General features: G+C 38.1%; 1 protein-coding gene across 5 annotated transcripts in view; it reads right to left on the bottom strand.

The window, feature by feature from the left end:
- CAMK2D (calcium/calmodulin dependent protein kinase II delta) overlaps window positions 1-22802 on the bottom strand; it is a 167102-nt gene that overhangs the window by 99119 nt on the left and 45181 nt on the right. For all 5 annotated transcript variants that reach the window (XM_050710179.1, XM_035546004.2, XM_035546014.1 and 2 more), the window contains exon 3: window positions 3055-3114. In XM_050710179.1, coding sequence (XP_050566136.1) covers window positions 3055-3114 — 60 coding nt within the window. The remainder of the gene's footprint in view (window positions 1-3054; window positions 3115-22802) is intronic.

Genomic DNA, 22802 nt, shown 5'->3' with positions numbered 1-22802 from the left:
TGATTCATTACAGCTTTGCTGCTTTACTCTGACTGGAGGGAAAGTATCAAAAAGGTAACTTGAAAGGGTTTTTTACCCTGAAGTATCTGGTGGCAGTCTCAAGACACAAAAGATAATTAACTGAAGAGGCCATAAAGTACTCTAGAAAGGAATAATATTATATATGTATTATTTTAGAAATAAAGCTAGGCTAAAACTGACACCTTTAAACCAAGTCACTTTTAGAAGTGAGATTTAATCAAGCTAACTAGGAAGAATAAATAGGAAGAAGCCTGAAAGAAAAGAGAAAGTTTTACTGAATTCTAACTTCAGAAAACTGCCATTCAGCAATGAATGTGCAATGTTCATAAAGACAAGTAACTAAAAATCTACACTGGCAGAAGATAAAGAAAAGCACTGAGATTGTCTTTGAGAAATTGTCCAATCAATTAAACTACATTTCTGCTTTCTTATAAAGATTGCATTTGAAAAAATGTTTTTAGAACTATTTCTTAAATCATACATATTTACGTTAACTTGACAAGTTCCTTTTTCAAAACATCTGTTATTTTCTGGGCTATTAGAAATTACTGAGTGGTAGTCAACTCACGAAAAAATACAGATAAAGTCAGAATTTTATATTCATGGACTTGTTAATATTTTTAAGCACATACTCTTTATCATACATAATAAAATTTGTTTACAAGGGTTAATCTTTACCATTCTGACATGTACAAAACACTGTAATCTGTGACTACAGCTGAATTACCTTTCTCTGTACACTTCCCTTTTCACTATTAGTACGTCCTAGTACGATGTAGTATTACTACCCATCAAAGATCACTGCTTCAGAAAAGGCACGTGATAGCAATGCGAGAATAAGAGGTTGAGCTTGGTGAATGGGCAGCATGCACTGCAAGGATTTCAGGGTTACAGCTGGCTGGCTCAGGGCATGACTGCAGGAGTGATGGCAAGGGATGAGAGCAAACCTTGGCCAGGGCTGGAAAAAGCCCGCATGGGAACGTCTCAGGGTGCAGGGGGAAGCCAGAAGGAGAGGACAGGCGCCTGGCTGAGCCTGGACAGCCAGCTAGGCACCCAACGGGAACCTCTTCAGCTCAGTAGCTTACCTATGACTTCACAGGCCTAAAATCATTACCTTTGCAAAGTTTTAAAAACAGTTTCTCCTTTTCAGAACACATTTACCATTTTCCTCCAACACAAAAACGAGAAACAAAGTGGCCTTCACTACTGCAATTATGCAAACAAGGAACTTTTACAGCAAAGTTTATTGGAAAAATCTTTTTCAGGCAGATACACTGGCAGGGTTGGTGGAATAATTGATAGTAGAAATTGAACAAGGACAGAATTTTGTGCCTGCTGTCAAACTCCTGGCCTGTTATTTCCGTATCATGAAAAGTTTCTATCAGGTCTAGGACATGCCATTTTTTCCCAGATGGGGGTAAAAGATTTTGCTTTATAATCCTCTGGCTCAGTTGTACACCTTGGTAACAAAGCATGGAATTTGTGCTGATTTACATAACTGTACCCATCTGTCAGCAAAGTTGCAATTGTCTGCTTGCATTTCTGATCATACATTCACAAACATATAAACACCGTATATGGAATAGCGGGTTTGCCAAAGAGGATCTGGACCCTAATATTGGTTTGAATTACTCAACAAAGCTAAGAAATATGATCACATGAAAACAATTTAGATATTTGTTTTAACAGAGTTCTTCTGTGTACTTCAGCTCTTCCACTTCATCAGTTTATTACTGGTTTTTATTCTTCTTCCCTGGGAGGTTCAAATTCACAAATGTACTCTAACAATAATTACAGCAAGGCACAGGTGAACTACTCTAAAGAAAGATTAGCACTGTACACATAACCACAGCTTTCAACAACTGCACCTCTTCCCTCGTCTTCTATCACTTCACAATGCACAAATTTTGGCTGGGATAAAATAATGCCCGTAACTCTACTCTTCCTGTTTAACCAAATTTGCATGTGAAACCTCTAAGCCTTTGAGACTGCCTAAGAGAGCTTTTTCAAAGATTCAGTATTTCATTTTGAACTGTGGTTTGTTTGTTTTCCATTTACAATTATTATTAAAAGGAAAGAGCTGTTTCTTTCCCAGGCATAGAACAATTAGATTAGTCTAAAAAGGTCACGACGACTAACTTACATTAGCTAAAAATGAAAAGGAGAAAAACTAACCAGAAGAAAAAGCAAGCAGACTGCCAAGTGCTTCCGTACCAAATATATGTGTTTATTTAAAACAGTGAGGTTACTAGTTTTTCTGATGACAACTTTCAAAACTGTGCATGGGCATAGAAAAACAAGATGGACACGATATGCAGACACCTTGGGTATGGCATATATTCTTGTAACAGAAACACCCTTGGCATTTAATTCAGTGTCTGAAAAAAACAGCTCCAACTACTTAAAGATCGAAGTACTTATCTTTTTCTACTTGTTTTTAAAAACAAGGAAACAGAAAACACAGAAAAAAAAGAAAAAGAAAAGCCACATTTTTTAATGCTTTCCATGAATGTTGGAGTAGGGAACATACAGTCCTAGAAAGAAAAGGAGGGGAGCTTTCTGCTATCTTACCTATCTTTTCTACAGCAGAACGGAATCTCATACACAAAATAAAACAGGATAAAATAAGCACCTCAGTAAAAACAACACTAATTTTACTGACATTGGTCTGTCTCTTTTTGCAACATATGCTGTTACATGAAATTCTGCAGGTCTCAAAAAGTCATAAGCAGTACTGGAAATAACTCCTCCTACACACTGCTCAAAAAAACCCCAAACACCTGGCGCAGACAGCTCATTGATGGCAGAGCAATAGCTCAGAGAAGATGAGAACAGTACACACTGCTCTAGGTGACCTGTTGGGATATTACATCTCACAGAATTATGGTGGAGCACCAGAGTATAAAGAAACTGTCTTGCCTGAAGATATTACCGTTTGATTTCTCTGAGCTGCTATTTGTATTTGTTATTTTGTATTTTCCACTCAATTTTCTAATCTGGTGTCTACTGTATAAAGCAATTAAATGTTCCTACCAATATTGGGATGCTTCAAGAGACGACAGATTCTAGCTTCTCTTTCCAGTTTCTGATGATCTGCAACAAAAGAAAGCAGAAAGTTGCTTTTAGTATGAAGATGAACACAATTTGGCATATTTGCTTTATGAAGAAAAAGTACATTATTTGATACACTCTTTAAAAAAATACTTCCTTTATTTAGATCTTTTAAGACTTTACACTGAATCTGTGTGCAATACTGAAATTAGGTTACTGCATCCAACCACTTCTTCGATGGAGTACTACAGGCACCGTTCCAGTAGAAAAATCAAGCTGCCAATGTAATGGGGAGAACAGGAAATATTCATGCCATGACCTATAATTATCAGGCAATAAACCATGTTGCAGCATTAATCAAAATAAGGACAACCTGAATCTCTAGTGCTATCTTAAATCCTACCTGTTAACTGCTTTAATGATACCGGCTGTACTAGGTACACAGTTCAACACGTGGCAATCACTGTGACAACATGCCAGCACTCCTGCTACGGCACTTTCTCATGCAGTACCATGCTACAGGAACTTCCAGTAACTAATGACCAGCAATTACTATTTTTCCAGCAGGACTAATCTCTCTCACAGGCCGATTATTCATTAACCTGAACATATCCTGAACACTTAGGTCCAGGTCTATCATTTCTTGGTCCCTCCAATCCCTCTGCCATTTGATTCTTTTCAAACTTTGAGCAGAAGCAGCAGGCTCTAGGTCTGAACTTTCCTTGTACACCACTGAGGCCTAAACGACACTTCTGGAGACAAAATTGATGTTGAAGTCCATTTTACTTAAGTTGCTTTCTTTTTTTTTTCTTTTTTTTTGTAGCACACTTTTGTTGTATTTGCTCCAAATACCACCATTTATAATACTACTGCTGCTGCATTTTGGTTAACATTAGGTAATATAGTATTTGTTCTATATAATAAATATGAGTGTTGGGAAGGTGCATAATTATTTACACTGGAAATAGATGGAGGTTTTCAGGTATATTATAATGTCTAGTGTCAGGCAGTAAAGATCACAGACACACAAAGGAATCTACAGTTTGCAACACAAGCTAATAGACAAAAAGGTTTCTTTGGGCAATATGGATGGGGAATGAAGACAGAAAGACAGAACACATTGGAACCACTGATCAGAACGTGATTACCTGAGTATGGACTGCTAACCTGAAATACTTTAAATATGGTATGAAGAAATACTTTACTCTTTGTTCCGATACAAGGAAGATCACCTCTACACCTATAACTTCTGCTTTATATATGAGGCTAGAGTCCTTGGGCTAAGTGAAATAAAACACGTAATGCTTTCTAACTCTGATTAATTTTTGTATCTTATTAACATACTTCAGTTTGCCTTGTAAAAATTGGTTCATTTTGTTACCTTCCATAACAATATCACAATCAAAAGCCAACACACTCAACAGACTCAAAAAAAAAAAAAAAAAAAAAGAGCAAAGCAGCATTTTAGGATCTTAGTTTTTAAGAATTATATACATGAGTTTGGTAGGACCAATTGAGACAATTATTTCCTGACTCTGTAATCAGTAACAACCTCCCTAGCCCCAAACTGGCAGAGGTAACTCAGGCAATAAAATATGCAATTTTGAGATAATTAAAACAGCCAGCTACTGCCTACTGTAATTCTGTAATTCCAACCGACTTCTAGTCCATTCATCCTCATTTTCTGCAGCACAATTTCTAGGGATGCTAAGAATGCTAAGCTTTTGTCAAGAGGCAGAAGAACAGCATACATTCAATTTCATAATATTAGCTAAAAATAGTTTTTCAAAATTAGAGGAGAAATAAACTGTAAAATGTTCTTGGAGATGAGGCTGTACTGCTATTATTTTAACCAGCTCCACTTGGATATCCAAGTATGCTACAATAACCCACCCTTCACAGGAGCTCAAACTTCAGATGTTATGCAACTAATCTGGGTCGTGCTATCTCTGCAATCGTAACTATCTGCATTACATTTGAGAACACTCCTAACAACTGAAAGGGGAAATTCTTAGCTTTTCTTCCACCCCATAAAAACTTTAGTCCAACCAATAATTCCTGAGTTGAAAAACTAGCATTCAGAAAATAAAAAAGCTTAATCTACAAAAGAACATTAGGTATCACAATACCACAGCAAGAATGAATAAATTATCTGATTTTGTAACGCAACTCTTGTTATATTAAGGTATATTATGGCATCTGTTCTTCCTCAGAACACCAACAGTGTTATTAGGTTATCTTTCAAAGACACATCATAGTCCCTCTGATACCAGTCTGACATTGGAGTCTGTTGGAAAAGAGTCAAATAAGGTTCAAGAAAAATACACCATAAAATACACCTTAGGTGCCTGCATAACAATAGTGCAGTCCTGAAATCCTCCTCTGAGCTGGTGCTCGACTCCACAAATTGCCTTGGCACTCTTCCTTTCACCTTCCTCTTCTGTGCAGAGTCATACTGTCCCCAGATGAAGCTGTGCACAATCCCAAAGCTCTCCTTCTGAATTATGTGAGGGCTGAGGAAGATTTGCAGGCAGCTTTTACAAACAGGCAGTTTGGGCTGTGTGGAAAACATACCTACTCTTTAAAATCAAGCATTAGGTACTCCACCTTTCAGAGAATTTAACAAAAATACAGAATCAGGGCACTTACCCCAAAAGTGAGAAAACCAAATTCACAGCATGGTGACACAGATGGTTGTGCCAGCATAACTGAGCCAGGACAGCGCAGTGCAACAGCAAGGGTGGCCAGTGGCCTGTGCTGGTGCCAAAAAAACCTCTTACGAAATTGCAATTTTACTTTCCTGGAGATCACTTTGGCTTCAGACTGCCCACTAGAGAGGTGCTCTACCCACAGCTCGTCAGCAGGACAGACAGACTCAGGATGAGAGAAGCAGCAGCAGTGGGGCAGACGACACAGCAGGTGCATAACAGCAATTCTGGGTGCTTAGCGTGGAGTGGGCAGGCACCAGCTCCCTGCTGCCAGGATTGCTTCATGCAGAACGCATCAACAGCCCCTGCACGAAGTCCACAAGCAGCGACAGGAGCAGTGACCACAACCTAGCTATCTTCCCGGCAGGCTGGTGCCAGGAAGCTCCTTATATATATCCTGGCTGGTGGAACAGCACTGAGTGCTAAGGCCTGGGCTAGGATCCTGAGTGCTGTTTCTCCTGCCACTGATGGTCCCTGCTCCTGTAGCCAGCCCAGCGAGGCTTGCAAAACACACAGAACAACTACCTCCTGATCTCAGGCACGACCTCTTAAGTGTGATTATGACATAAATAAAAAGACAAATAGTAACTATTCCAGTCCTCTGGGATTCTGTAGAGTTTATTAAAAAAAAAAAAAAGAAAGAAAGAGAAAAGATGTCTAGAAGAATATATCTAAGATTAATTTACTGATGAACTTTGGACTTTTTTTTTCTTTTCTTTTTGAATCATTACCAAACAACAATTCAACTCCTATGCCTGCCTGCAGCACTTACTACTTACTACAGATGTTCTTAAAAACTCAGACAGGATACTAAAGGCTTATCCACGTAGACCCAGGTGTCATAATACAGTAAAGCGTAAGCCTGGAACTCTGAACATAAATAACTGTAACCAACTGACCTCTAGAAAGTGACAGAGTACAGCCTGAAGAGCACAGCCTGTATGGAAGTCGGACAGAAAACAAACACTTCCTCAATGCACTCAGCAGGATGTCTCCTGACTACAGCGTTTCAGAGTGTGTGGGGACAGAGGCACAAGCTGGGCAGGAAAATCCTAACCTTCTCCTGCTGGAGCTGTCTCAGGTGTAATAGGCATCCTTACAAGGGAGAGGTGCTTGGCAGACAACTCAGGGTCTGAAACATTCAGAACGGGGTCTGAAACATTCAGAACCAGCTCCTTAAAGATAAGCTCCCACAAATCTATGTGAAGTGAAGCAGACAGGCCTATTTTACATGCATTTGGAAAGCAAGCTATTAAATCGTATCAAATAATAATGTAAGAGATACATTAAGAGTGCTTTCCTGACAGATCCTGACAGCTTAACATCAGGTAATTGTCCTTGATTAATGAACACTATTTTTTTGGGTGATTCACTTCATCCAAGCATTTAAGGCATACTTAATAAAGACATCAGTAAGCACAATTAATTACATCAACAGAGAGGTCAATGACAAACAGCGATGACTTTTAGTGCAAGAAGTCCTGTAAAAATTATAGCTATTCAGCTACTGCAACAAACTTTAAGGTAGGACAAACAGTCCATAGAAGACTTCAAGAAGTAAGGGGAAGGAGGGACATGCTGTGAGTACCCACTACACTTCTTGCATTAAAAACAAGCAAATCTGGATCTGTGCCACAAGCACTGCCATGCAGCTACAGCAGGAGGGAAGCGAGGATGGAAATGCCAAAGCACTCTTCCAAGAGGAACTGAGCATCAGTTTTCAAATACAAACTGACCAGCAGCTCAACCAACACAGAACCTGAAGCGTAAAGAAAAACAAAATAAATAAATAAATAAAAGGGGAAAGCAGTCAGTAACCATAATCAGATTGCTCCAAGACATCATTTTTACAAGTAGCGTTTGTGCGGCAGCTTTTCATGAATCAGGTGGGAATCTAAAACAGAGAATGACTGTGTGCAAGAGTAAAAAGACAGGATAAGTTGATTTGGTAAGAATGCTAAGGAAACATCAAAATATCCTGGACATGGCTGCCGTGTAACTCTTAAAAGGAACGCTATTGTAACAAAATAAAAAGAAAATGTGAGGACATAATAGAGAAATATATTGAATAAAACTAACTATAAAGGCACAGTATTTACTTTTGCATTCTCTGAAAAGTTAAGATTTCCAAAGTCAAATAGTGATCAAGTAGGCATTGATTCAGTACGAGAGATTAAGGCAAACACTGACTGCTGCTGCTCTAGCCATCCTCTCTAGACTAACGGGGTAAACCAGCCATAATGTAAAAAATGTTAGCCTCTATAGTCAGGATTATATATTTTTTTAAATACAGAAATACAGCAATATTTTTGCTCATAGAAATGCAAGTATTTGGTTTCTACATTGCAAATCTAACTTGATATGTTGACAAGAAATTTTGTCATCTGTTTGATAGAAAAATAAACGCTATCCTGCAATATGAATGAAATAATAATCCAAAAACAAACAAACAAAAAACCTCTGAAAGCAAATAACATGCAGCTTAAGCGTGTGTTGGACTCGATGACCCTTGTGGGTCCCTTCCAACTCGGGATATTCTATGATTCTATGTTTAAATATCAATTATTTAAGGAAGGAGCTCTTCTGTACATTTTCCTCTCTGTAAGGGATGCTATTCTTGTGGGGTTTTTGTTGTTGTTGTTGTTTATCCTATTTAAAAAAATAAACAAAGCACATAAAAAGCTAGTAGTTTTCCTTCAAGTTACACACACAAGAACATTATTTTAATACAACATTTTTTCCTAAAAGTTTGTGAGACTTTTTGAAGCCCAACAGAAAAGTAGAGCATAATTCAGCTTGTTTTCTCTACAATAATTGTACACTTTTAAATAAAGTATTTGAAATTAAATTGCAAGATTTGCTGCGACACAACTACTATCAACTTCACAAATTTCTGCAAATACCTGCTTTGGAAAATAAAACTGTTTGGAATTTTTGAAATATGCTAAAATTGAAATATGGTGCTTTAAACCTTCCATAAAATTATCATGCATCACAATAATTGCATGCCAAGGTTAGCTCCAAAAATAATAAGAAATAGACAAGTTTAGAAAAAGTTGTTATGGATGACAACTCTTAGGGTCAATAATTCAGCATCAGATGCTAAAATAAAATGAAATAAAATGAAATGAACTAAACTAAACTAAAATAAAATAAACAAGCCTGACTTGTAGTTAGATATACGTGTTTAAATGAACGATGATAACAGATTTACAACAAAATATTAAAAGTGATTTCTTTCTTTAAAGTAATTAGCACTAAAGGCTTATAAAACTTTTTAAAACTGGAGGAAAAAACATGAAAGGGAACTTCATTATTTTTTCTAGATAACTTGTACTTCCCACTATTTTCACTCAATTTTAACAATAAGAACAATTGAATCACTTCTACATATGTTAACAATTCATATAGTTTTTATACTCTTTATAGTCATAATTCTCTGTGAGGCCTCAAAGCCTACACAGATTCCAAGAGAAAAATTGTTAGCTTAACTTTCTATGTTGATTTTGTTAATAATAATAATAAAAAGTCAAAATGTGATTTAATATTTTGGAAGTCCAAAATATAGAAAAGATTTTTAAAAGTCAGCATGGTAAGCTCAAAGTTCTTTTAGAAACATACACTCTTCCACCAAGGTTTTATGCTAAGATTTTTAAATTCAGTTGCAGCAGGTTTGAGACCCAAGCACACATTACAGCATCTTGCTGCCCATCAGCTTGGGCTGTAACTTAATCATGGGCTGATCAATTGCAATATTATACACAGCACAGAGGGAAAACTATCTGAAATGCAAAGTAAACCAAGCTTGTTTTAGAAGAAAGCTGGAAATATGATCTTTGCCTTAGGAAAAACAAACAAACTCCAAGGGACTGTTAGTCATTTGGCACAAGATGTCGTATCTCCAGTCTGTCACTAGCACTACTTTAAAATGTTGTTCTGTATTCTCTCAATTTACATTTACAGAATTAGCCAGCATAGCTAGAAAGCTGGAAAGTGTTTGAGTCTTCTATGAAGTGCTAAATACATTCTATGTCAACTCTTCAGGGATAACATAGGATAACATACAATAAAAGGAATTACTTCCTCTCTGACTTTGAATATAGAGTTTAAAGTTTCTTTGCTATAGTTGCTATACCATGGCTTCTGAATTGACACTGTATATGATTAGTTTCTCACATACACTAAACATTTTCATTGGTCATTTAATTAAATAAAACTCATTTGATTAGTACATTCTTTTTATGTAGGACAGTTACCATACTACAGCTGAGAGCATTGTGAAGCTACAGAGAGCTGTCAGGTACTACCTGAGTAAGACAACCTTGAGTGTAACTCACAGCATGCATGATGAACTTTATACAAATGTTTTTCCCATGCTGGTGGACTGAGAGTAAATTAAAGAAGAACAAGTAAACTGCACAATTTATTATGAGAAACAAAACTCTCAAATGACAGCACAAACTAGAGGGAGCTCTTTTGTTTAAATGAAAACAAGAGTCTGATCCTGCAAAACTCTTGATATCACCAAGAGTTTACAAGCCTTTTTTAAAAAACAAAACAAAGAAAAAAAAATGCAACAACCAAATTGTAGCTGCACATGTTCATCTAGTGAAATACTTTGGAATCACAGCCACTGAGCAACGTACTCCTTGCGTTTATTCAATGGCATACCTAAATTCTTTTTGCCTACTGAACTTCATATTGCTAACTCTCATGTTTCACCTAGTACCTTCCTCTGAAAAATATACTTTTGCCTTCTAAAAATAATACAATTTCTTAGAGCTAAAACTTCATATTGTAAGGTCTGCCAATTAAAATCACCCAGTGAATACAAGTGTTTCTAACATTTTCAGCTTGCCCATCAAAGCAAGGACAGGCCCTGCTTTGCACACACACAGCGTTCCAAGTCAGAGGAGCAGTGCACGTGCAGGCTGCTTCAGACTGTGCCACAAAACAAGAAGGTAATTGACAAAATGAATTGTACTCTTGTACTAGTAAGAGGATTTCTGAAGTTACTCACCATGCTGAGGCAGGGTTAACGTGCAGCTTTTCTTTACAGACATAACAGTGTGCTCTAATGACAAATACCAGAGCTGAACATTTGCTAGGTATGACCATTAGGGTAAACTCCTAGTGCATGTTTTAATAACAACTGCTTATTAATAAATCAAGCCAGCTCTTGTCATAAATCACAATAAAATCATCATGCTCAGATATGCTGCTGGATGCAATGGAATATATGAGGGCTACATTGTTATTATTATGAATGACTGCATTACATTATTTACAGATTTTCACCCCAAACTTAACTAGTATATTGGCTGCTGCCAGTTAGGTGGGGTCTGGTGTCACATACGTGATACTAAGACAAGCTGCATTTACTGCATTTAGCTGCTTTTAACAACTACTACTCTGATATATCTGCTATAAAAGCAATGCTAAGTGAATTGAGATACCTCCTAAAATGCACATTTTGCCATGAGGCAGCAGAAAGAGAGGTTAAAACTCCTTCAGTTTGGGACTTAAGTGGATGTTAAGGTCCCGAAGATGACAGCTGCACTTCCACAGAAATAACTGAATCCTTAGAATTGCTAGAAGAGAATCAGAAACAGTCTGAGTAAGTCTGAAGTATGTAAGTTTTTGTGGGGAGAACCAAATGCCAATTTACCACTGTGGGGTACCCAAGAAGGAGACCTGCTTTTCAAGCCCACATGTTTCTTCTACGTGTTTCAGGAAATAGTGTTCCTTCCCTCCTCCACTCAGTTTATTTACAAGCACTTCTAACTGAATGCTTTACATAAATATCTATTTCTGTTACCCTGTTTTCAGCCAGGTTTCAATTACGGTTGATCTGAAGGCAAATGTCAAAGGGCAGGTCAAACTGAAACACTCCAAGCACTCATCTCGCAGACATCTGAAGCTTAGAAGGTGTGCCACTGCACAGAGAGCTGAAGAGGAAAGAAGCGTCCTGCCACGATCAGTGTAACCAGAGAAATGGCCTAGCAGACAGCAAAACCCTAAAAATCCTAAAAAAGTTTTTGATAGTGACTAACAAAAGGTTTATGCTACAATAATACCACAGGAAAATCTCTGAAGAAAAATGCACTGAAAATGAAATTCAGTAAAAGGTCACTTACTAAAAACAAAAAGTTAATTCCTCACATTTTAACAGTATATAAATTGTCAGCTAAAACCGTGTACACTTGTCAGTATGAAAAGGGAAAAATGATTATCTGTAAGAGAAAGCCAAGTTTTAATGCCAAACATATAATAAAATGGAAACAGATAAGAACAGATTTATATACTTAGTTCCTTTGCTGTCATGTAGTTGCCTATACTTGATTACAAAAATGTCTCCTACACTGTCTATATAAGAGGCAGTAAGAAAATTAAATGAAACATACAAATAAGAAGCTCATAAAGCAGAACAAGAAAGGCAGAAGAAATTTCTATGAATTCAGTATTATTTTATGAAAGCAATTCTCCGTTTATGACCAATGGTATCTATCACAGCAACAGTAGTCATCAAGATTAGAAAAAGACCATTGTCTGTGAAACACTGATACAAATATAAAGAAGATAGCAATGAGAATAATGAAGCTTTACTGATGAACAAAATTTCCCAACCTTCCAGCCAGCTACCTGTGACATGCAGCCAAGGGAAATAAAAATAAAAATAATAATAAATAAAAAAAAATGGCATGCACCAAACTACAAAAGTTTCAGCATTTACCATAACTCATGAAAGACTCTGAAACCTGAAGCAAACAGAATACAGATACACAAAATTTGGACCACTGAAGGACTGTATGAATGTAAGACTTGAACTAATTTCATATGAAACTTCAATCTGTAACTTCTCTCACTAAAATCAGATAGTCTAACAGTCCAAAATCTCATATTACAACTTATGATGTCTAGATCGGAAAATAAGACCATTTATATAGAGTTCGTATTAGGTAGGCAAATAAAATAACAAACAAACAAAGAAATATTAAAGCCTACTTTCTTACAAAAACTTACATATAGAGAAGAAAACTGTTTCTTGGTTTAAGTCTTATTTTACAGTTTACAAGGGATATAATTTATGTCTTCAGCATATATCTCTTTTAATATCGTACCATGACTTTTAACACAAATCACTGATCCTGCACAGACACCCATATTGAGCTTATCACAATGGTAGGAATGTGTCCACGGCTCACCTCCTATCAACACAGCTATCTAAAATTGAACAAACTTCTCCAAAGCTGTTTCTTCCTAACAACCACCTGTAGTAAATATTGTGGGTTTTCTATTGTTTATTTACTATTAAAGCTTGTATCCAGAGCGAACAATTGAAGTGCACTTCCCCAGTACTCTTTTATATCTGTCTCCTTCCGTTGCCAGTCAGTTATGTATTTTTTTCCAGTATTGACTGGAAATAGTATTATTCAGTGCGAGTCAACATATGTTTTCTAATACAGCTCAGCTTGCTCGGTCTTTGTGAGGATGGTCTTCACAAGCTGCTTCTTACCTAGAGCAGTACAGTTCATTTTTCAGGTTTCTACATTTTTCTTTATACAGCAAAATTAAGAGAAAAAGAGCTCTAAGTCCCAACAGACTCTCTTCAGATTCCACCACAGCATTAAAAGCTTAAAGCCTACCCAAAACATCTTGGCCCTATTACATTCTCACATAGAAATCACAAGACTATCACAGAAATTCTGATGCTGGATGCATGAGGACACAGCTGTACTTTCTTTCTCGTATCAGGATTATTTTGACGAAAAAGATTGTAACTTGCTCACTCTTTCTCCTTAACAAGAAGGAAAAAAAAAGGCCCTATTAAAAGGAAACCTTATGATGCATTAAAATCTCTCTCATCTTACGTATTTTGATTTCTATTGGAATTTAAAACAGAAGTTTCCTGTTCAAAACTGGTATCTTCAATGAAGGTACAAAACCTTTACCTAGTATGTTCTGCTAAAGAAAAGAGTTTGGCAAAACTTGAGTGCCACAATCTTGGAGCATGTTAATCAGCACAGCTCCATTCCCAGGGGAGGTAAATTAGGTTACTTTTAACCACGAAGAATCACGAGTGACAATGGTCAAGGTCTCTTGAGCAGCACACCACCAGCACCTGCTTTACTTCATGCTGAGAGAAGGCCAGCACAGAACACCAGCGATGACTCCAGCTTCTCTAATACCACACAAGAAGAAACAAGGGCAATTAAACAAGGAGGTCTCATGGCACTTTGGATTTTGAGGAACTAAACCAAGACTTCATTCTCCACCCAGAAGCTAACAAAGCACTTAGCTAGTGCAAACGCATTGACAGCACCTACACACAGTGAATAACACCACTTATGTGGACAGAAATATTGTAAACAAGCTTCACTTGGGCAGCTGACAGAAGGAACAGGCTCTTCTTTGAGAACATTTGCATTTATCCCTTTACGAAGTTACAAAGGCATGAAGTATTAAACAATGTTTTGTTTTTAAATGCAATGCTGCAAACCTCAAACTAAGTAAGAACACCCTTACCAGCATAAATTCACAGAATTTTATCTGCATGCAAGCAGAAAGAAAAAAAGAAAAAGGGTAGTGTTGCTGTAACCAAATCTAACAAAGGACTGTGCTTGTCCTTTATTAAGTACTATACAGCAGTCTAGCTTCTAGGCACTCGGACTAGGCAACAGAAAACAACAATGACCATTCTGTGCTTCTGTTCTTCATTCCAATCCGGGAAAGAGCACAAGGTGTTTCAGGGGATCCTGATTCTCAGTAAATAGAGATGCCTCTCCATGTTTTCTAGGATAAATAACTTAATCTAGCAGCCAGCCATCACCAGAAGAAACAGTTCCACCATAGCTGGCAGATGCTCCTTCTCTCATCTGCTGTGCCAGCCCAGGTGCTCACCTGCCCTCTTGCCAAGCTGGCTCAGACGACTCCGCTGGCAGACGGCAGCTCAGTTCTGGGACTTGCTCACAGCAGGCAGGAGATGAGTACAAGCATGTGGGGTTTGCAGGTGCCCTTTCAGCACTGCTAACTACCAGCTCTTGGAAGCAAGCTGGGCTGCCTGCCTCACATCCCCACACCATCGAGCCAAGACATCCAAGGTGCAGACAGCACTGGGAACCCACTGCTGGGCTCTGTGCTGCTCACCTGCTAGCCAGCTTCCTCAATCAGCTGTGCATTTTTCAGCCACCTTTTTGATACATTATACCCTCCATATTCACAGTCAGAGGAGAATAGCTGCCAGAGCCTAGCCTACGTCCTGAGGCCCAAGTGCCCAAAGCTGCATTGTCACAGAACGTGACCTCTAGGCACCTAAGAGCTCACCAGATTAAGCCCTTGTTATCTTCCAGAGAAAGATCAAAAGACTATTTTGTGAAACAAAAGGTGTTTAAGGGCTTTGAGCTGATAGTGAGTCAAGTGTCCGACAGCTCTGAGTCTGCTGAAGAGATGAAGCCCTTTGCTAGGAAGGTAAGACCTGCTCCACCTTTCCTAGACAGTTCAGTTACCAGCTAACAACCCAACACTTCAGCAGTGCTGGGCTATGCAGAGACATACTTAATCCTGGGAAAATTTAGGCATGTTCCTGTTAAACAGCAAGTTTCACAAGCACAACATAGGTGTGAGGCACCTGAGGTCTGCTTATACCCTGCTTCAGATGTGACCCTAACTCACTACTTGCGGGTTATTTGCAAGATTTGGGGTTTGGAACTCAAAACAGCTTAGGTCCGTGAATGTTTCCCTGAGCAACAAACCCTCTTCTTTTTGTTCCTCCTCTTTATCACAGGATTGCTATATGGAAACAGATTTTTTTTTCAATCCATGCAAGGAGGAGGTATGCAAAGAATGGGCTGAGACTCTTCCTAGCAACTTGTGCATTGTGCAATAAAACCCATTTCCAAGCAATGTAATGAGGACACAGCTCTAAAGGTGCCCCACCAAGACCACAAGCTCATCTAGAACTGCAGCAGACTTCAGACCAGGACTTCTGCTTTACACAGGTCCTCTGTATTTTATTTTTATTATTTAATTATTCAAAAAGAATATATCCTTCTTAAATAGCTTCGGGTTTGGTTCCACAGCTTGGGCTAAGTGCATCATCCATCTACACCAGAAAAGGCCCAGCAAAAGGCAGACTTCCCACAATCCTGCTCTCACCCCATCGGCCATACAGGGGAACAGCAGGCAGACCATAATCTTTGACAGGAACACACTTTGTCCAAACGGGCCTTCCCATCTGATTTTTGGGGAACAAAAAGGACTGGCTGGAACCAGTCTATGGATGATGCTGCTACAATATCAACACAGTGATATTGACGGAGATAAAAGTTAACAGAGCTCTCCCTTGGGAAATAATAAATGTGCTGCATGTAGTAAAAATGTGTAAAACTGAAGTGTTAAGATTACAAGAAACCCCCTTCCATGTGTGTAACTCCTAGGCCAAAAAACAGCTGCAAAAACTTCTGTGGGAAAAACTGGGTGCATTGAGCACAGCGTGGCCAGCTGGTCAAAATGGGCGATTCTCCTGCTGTACGTAGCATTAGCGTGGCCTCAAGTTGAGCACTGTGTGCAGTTCTGGGCTCCAGAGTATGAAAAGGATGTTAAGATACTTGAATGTGTCCCAGGGGAGGGCAACAAAGCCGGTAAAAGGGCTGGAAGGCATATCCTGGGAGGAGAGGTACTTGGACGGTGCCCTCCATAATGGGTGTTACCTTCTGGTTAGCCCCGAAGGGGTCTGGCTGTTACACTTGAACTACTCCATTCTAACCACAGAAGAACCAAAGAAAGTTTTTATAGCTCATGGTTATCCAAATGTTGCCAAATGTGATGGCTGAGTGACCTGCAACAGTAGCCATAACCTTTCTACACATTTTTGTCTGCCAGGTATGCAAACCTACTCTTTGTAATGCAGTGGAGGGACATGGGTTAACAAAGCAATACAGTGTCTCCCACCACCACCCTGATTTTGTCAGCTTCTCTAACAAACATATAGAGCACAATAAAGCATTCTAGGTATTGGGAAATGTAAATATTTGTGGTTTAAATGTATATTGTGCAAGAGGAATGGTGTTACAACAGTGCTTTGCTTTAAGTCTAGGAATGTGGTTTACACACAACATAACTGCAAGGAGTTTAAAAAAATGTATTTGATGAAGAAGTATAAAGGCTCTGGAAGCAGTCCAGTTTCTATTTCTGAGAACTGCTCATTTCTGTAAGATGAAGTCATTAACAGAGACCAACAACATCACCAAGCCCCTGACTGAGCTGGTTCTTATGAAAAATAACTTACAGCACTTTGCAAGTCATTTTCAGCATATAAGAGAAAACAAGCACCACCTTTATTCATGTAGCAGTACATCGTGCAGCCCTTTCAATTCTGCATTATTGAGTGCATGCTACAGAAAAGCTTACAGACAGACCTCACTTACCCCCTCCGCTTTTCTTAGAAAAGGCAAATGCTAAGAAATATGGTCTTTTAATTCCCCAAAGCAGCATTTCAAATTGGATGCCTTAGTATTCACTACATGAGAAACAGTACTTACTGCTCTCCTCCTACCACTTATAACTAATAAAGTGGGACATTCTTATAATAAATGATTACAGACTCTAAGAGTGTCTGAACTGGCCCACCCCTCCTAAGGTTTCCTAAACAGAAGCACATGCCAGGTGTTCATTGTTATAAAGGCATCTTTTCCATGGATACCCAGGTCCATAATGGATAAGACAACAACAAAAGCAGAGCCAATTCTTTTCTTAGGTCATTGGTCAAAAGCATCAGCAGTCCAGAAATTAGGGCACAGAGTATGCCTCCAGTTATTTCTGTGGCTATGCTCATGTATATACTTCAATTCAATCAGGCTTCTGAATATCAAGGAAAAGCAAAATGTACTAATCCAAGACACTTTGTAAAATAATGAATAAAATCCACACCTGTTGATCTTCACAATTCTGCCCCGGGGCATAAAGAAAACAAAAGGCACATTTGTGCTCAGCTGCGAAGGCTGCCAACAATAGCAGTTTTCAGTTGGCTAATGTTCCTGTAGGGCTTTCTTCCAAGTCCCACCCACTTTCTATTTTAATATTTTAGCGTTCATAGTGTGTGCAAATTCGATAGATAGACACAGAGCCTTCATTCCTACCTACAGAGCATGGGCTACACAGCTAGAGATGGTACAAGTGTTTTCAGGCCGCTTTATCAAGATACTTTAGCCGCAATATCTATGACAAATATGACCCAAAAAAGTGTAGGATATTCCTTTGTTTCTCCTGTTTCCAGCACCACTGCTGAAACCAAGGAGCAGATGATTTTCTGTAAACTGAGACCACAAAAGAAGAGAACATGTAGCAATAACAAAGCACTGAGCTGAAAAGATATTTTTTTCCATATATAATTTTTGTTTAACAATGTCTAAAATCATTAAACAAGCCAAACAGATCAAGAGAAAGGGGTTAGTAATTCAAACTGGATTTTACTCTAATATCTGAAACCTTTAAATGCTTCTTAAAAGTGAGCATTCACACAGTGCTGACTTGAAGCTAATAAGTCCTAATATTTTTTTTTTTCCCTTTTAAATCCACAGTAAATTACTATATAAACAGCCAGCTGGCGATTTACTCACTCCTCTCCTTCTGAGAGAAGAGACTCAAAAATGCAAGAAGCTTGCAAAAAATCAGCAGAACTTTGAAATGGCTGCACTATCCCAGCAAGCCATATTGGCAGAACTGAAAGCACTTTAAACAACAGTTCCTAGAGAACACGCAGTTATCCTTTGAATGTGTTCTGCCTCTCTCTGGGTTAAGTACCTTGTTCATGTCTGAGGAGATAAGTCTTTATGTTTTTTATATACGTACATATTTATTGCATAGTTACATACAGTTTTTATATATACTATATAAAACAGTATATCTACTGAAATTGAGTAATATGCTGTAAACCTCTTCAGTGCCAATGTAAACAGAAAGGCACTAAGAGCCAGTAAGTGCACAGCTGATCTCCTGGATACCTACAACTCTTTGTCAACCAATTTTCACCTGACATTTAACTCTTAGTGTGTCCCATCACCTCTGCTCTGTATCACCTCCCTTATTCTGATCTTCTGTTCAGGGCTGCATCCTCTACCACCTCCCTAACATATCTTCATGTGAGACCTACATTTGCCCTAACAGGAAAACCTGAATGCGCCTTTCATCCGAAATCTTCTCCTTACTACTCTTCTGCCCCTACAGCAGTATATTTGCCTTTGTGACTCAAACTTGCAAAGTCTTACAACCCATAGTCAGCCAAATCATTTTACCTGTTCCCCTTTAGGACCAAAATTTATTTTTGGCAACAACTCTACATACAGGACCTGCACATTTTTAAAAGTAGAACAATAAGAAACAGAAGAATGAGAAAATAATAAATAATTCTTCTGAGACTTCTGATTCTTCTCTTGCCTTAGCCTCAGATTCCCACTTCTGTCTGGAACATTATTATTTCAAACTGTGGCCTCCCAGAACTCTTCTCTCTGATTTTCTGGCAGCTTAAACCAGCTGTTCTCCATAATTTTTGCCACCAGGCCCTCCCAGAGTCCCTTCGTTGACTTGTCACTTCCTGTATGAAGTTTATATTCTTGTTTTTGAAAGCTCTTCTAATTTTGTCCTTGTGTCCCTTTGTTCTCTGCATTCTCCTCTTCCATCTGTAAGCAAACGGACATCCTTCAGCTTGCACGATGGGCACTCCTCCTTTACTTCACTGCCCTCCATTCACTTTTGGTTCTCATTTTTACACTGCAATCCCTCTACCTCTAATTTTTGAATTTATGCTGATAAATGTGTGTGCATATGCAGTATTGCTCAATTTGCCCTTTTATTTTACTGCTGGTTTGTTCAGATTTTTTTAAGCTTCCCAATGATGATTCGTATCCAAGTAGTTGAGGCATTAAACACAAGCTGTATTACAGAATATGCAAGCTTACTTCACTTAGTCTCAGCAGGAGTTAAAGCTGAGCGAGCAGCTAATCAGAGCAAAAGTGCTGAGACTGCTTTAGTGCAATGCATTTCAGCCAAGTGGCATCTTCAATTTTTTCAGATTTTACAGAGGAATATCTAACAGCTCAACAACTGGAGTTTTAGTTTGCTTACGGTGTTTCTGCATCATACAATTTGACAGGTGTGGAAAACTATATTAAAGGCGAGTAATGCAAAGAAAATTCTGAATGCCTCGTAGACTGAGCTTCTAAAACTAATACTGAAATCATTTGTACTTGCAAATGCTGCTGAATCAGCACTTTAGTTCTATGAAGACTGTCTGAAAGCCTTTCTTCATATCCCTTTGTGCTAATAATTGCAAAAGCTAGGTGATGTGTTCACAGACTTCACAATTTGGTTTCCTCAATCAGTCAGAAACGTCTGAACTGAAAGGAGTATATGCAGCACAAATGAGTTGGCATGTATAGTTAGTAGAGATGACAGCTTCATTCCACACAGAGGATGCTTCAAACCTGGCAAACAGCTTACTAACTGCCTGCTTTTAAAATGCAACTTGGTAAACTTATTAGAAAACTTATAAAATACAGCCGTTTGATGGTGAAAAACTATATTAAGAACAAAAGGTTTTCTTTTCCAGTCCTGTGTTTCAACAAGTCAGTCTACCAAGCACCACAGCATCTGCTTGCCCTCAAATACTTCACTGGAGAGAGATGGGCTTACATACATACTTAAATGCCTTGCTAAACTCCAGTCCTACAGACCCCATCTTAAGAAGGAATAGTACAACACATCGAATCCACGCTAATGGCATTATAAACTCTGAACAGGTACGTGCTTGATGACTAAAATTTTGAAAGTATCTTCAAGTATCTAGCTTCTATTTCCATACTAGCTTATAGTAGAACATGAAGTAGTGAATCCCAAATTTTCGAGATCCAGAGTTTCGAGATTTTTGAGTTAACTGCTGCTTATGGTGAATTCTCATGCTTCTGAGCACACCTGTACAATATTTGAAAGTGAGCTAGCATTCTGGATTTTCATCACTGCATACATGCTTCCTGTAACTGTTGCCACAAAAATAGCATAGCTAATACTAAACATTATTCTGATTTAGTTTAGTATGTGAAGGTAAGATAGTTTAAATTTTGCAAAGCAAAGAACTATTTTCCACTCCCTCCAGACCCCAACCAGCATCTCAAGAGCTTGCTTAAAACCAATAAAAATAAAAATATACTGAGGCTCAGATGAATGTGTTTGGTTTCTTTTTTGTCACTGGACTTGGATATGTCTTTTGTTGTGTTTTTTTTTTTTCCTCCATTTGCATGAAACACTTAAACATATCGTCTCATAGAAAAGGCCCAGCTGAAGGAAAAGAAGTTCTAATGTGCAGTAACTCTGAGTACTTCTTCCAGACAGTATTTGAAAAATTAGTAATCTGAAGGGAAGGAAGTTCAGGTGATTTTTTTAATGGTTCTGAACTCTTAAGGGGAGAGAAGTGGGAAGAAAACTCAATAAGAAAAGCAAATTTCCCTTTGCCTATTTTAGGAATGAGAACAATGTGTGTTTGCGGTATGCTGCTGTTGAGTAATCACCCAACTGACTCAAAATGCTGTGCCTTCCCAAATTATATACAGAAATAAAGATGAGGTGTGAACATGAATTTGGGATGGGTAGGCTAAATAATTTCAGTCACTGTAAGGGATGTTCTCAGGCATTACTTCATCCTGGTAACGGAAAGGTGGAAAAAAAACTATGGTTAGCATACTCAGGCTTGTGGGTTTGTTTTATTTTAAGTCTAACATCCTGCTCAAACATATTGCTAATGTTCTACATTAACTTACATTTTGAGTGTCATACAGATATGTAAAATATTGTAGCATTTTATTGGACTGATTTCATCACAGCTGAGAAAAATAGTTGGAATCACTGATCACACAAGCAAAGACTTGCTTTAAGAAGTGAAGATTCAATATACAAACTTACAAACATGATAAGGTCTTATTACTTCCCAGGGATATGGGAGGCGGGATGACTAGTCTCACCACTACTTTCAGAGTCATTTACTCCAAAATTCAGCCAGAAGCTCTGCAAGCATGATGGCATATTGAATTCTCAGTGAAGCATTCACCGACCCAAGAACACAGATAACGATGTAAGGAGACTATTCACCTTCCTTCTGAATGTTGGTAAAACAATACTGTCTAATAGTAAAAAGTAGTAAGTGCTGCTTTCTATAAGCCCTGTCAGCCACAGCAATACATAAACTATGGCAGCAAATGATTTTTTTTAAACTTGAAATAAATCATGAGCTACTGACTGATAGTACCTAGTTTTAATATAATTACTACATGTAAGACACTGGGACATGATAACTGCCTAGGATACCCACTTGCCTTGGACAGACATGAGTAAGTTACGACATGAGTAAGTTACTGATTTTGAAGCTGCTGCAAAGAACACCTATTGAACTGTAAGTTCCCACTTTTGAAATGTTTATTTTTAGAAAGTGTATCAATGATCATCTTTTGCCATGACATCATTTCTAGAACAAGATAATTGCATTAATTGTGAGGGAGAAACATTTTTGTTTTTACAGATGAAGAGCAGCGTGGATGTTCAGCTCACCAGTAGCTTATGTATGCCAGAATACTTGATATTTAATAGAATGGGAAAAAGACTAGAGTCAAAAGCAGAAATTCCACTGTGCTGAAAAGGTCAACATCTCCTGTAGTCACTGTTACTTTAAAACTAAACATTACACATGACTTATTCCACCAGAGATTAAGGGCTTCCTTTATGCAGATCCACTTGAAATCACTGACATTTATCTTAATAAAGGCACATGGACTTTAACCCCTTTGAAGGAAACAACTGTAGAAGTAGCATGAAGTCCGAAAAGAACAAAAATAATGGTTTGGCAACTATTGCTATGACTCAGAGGAAATTTATTAAGCACATCAAAGCCTCAGCTTTTCATAACAAAAAGAAATGCTACGAATACTTAAACACATGCTTACAGGAAAATGTCTTCAAAAACAAAACAGTAGGATGTAC

The sequence above is a fragment of the Cygnus atratus genome, chromosome 4 (assembly GCF_013377495.2).
Source record: "Cygnus atratus isolate AKBS03 ecotype Queensland, Australia chromosome 4, CAtr_DNAZoo_HiC_assembly, whole genome shotgun sequence".
NCBI classification, from domain to species: domain Eukaryota; kingdom Metazoa; phylum Chordata; class Aves; order Anseriformes; family Anatidae; genus Cygnus; species Cygnus atratus.
This window is presented reverse-complemented; position numbering and strand designations above follow the sequence as displayed.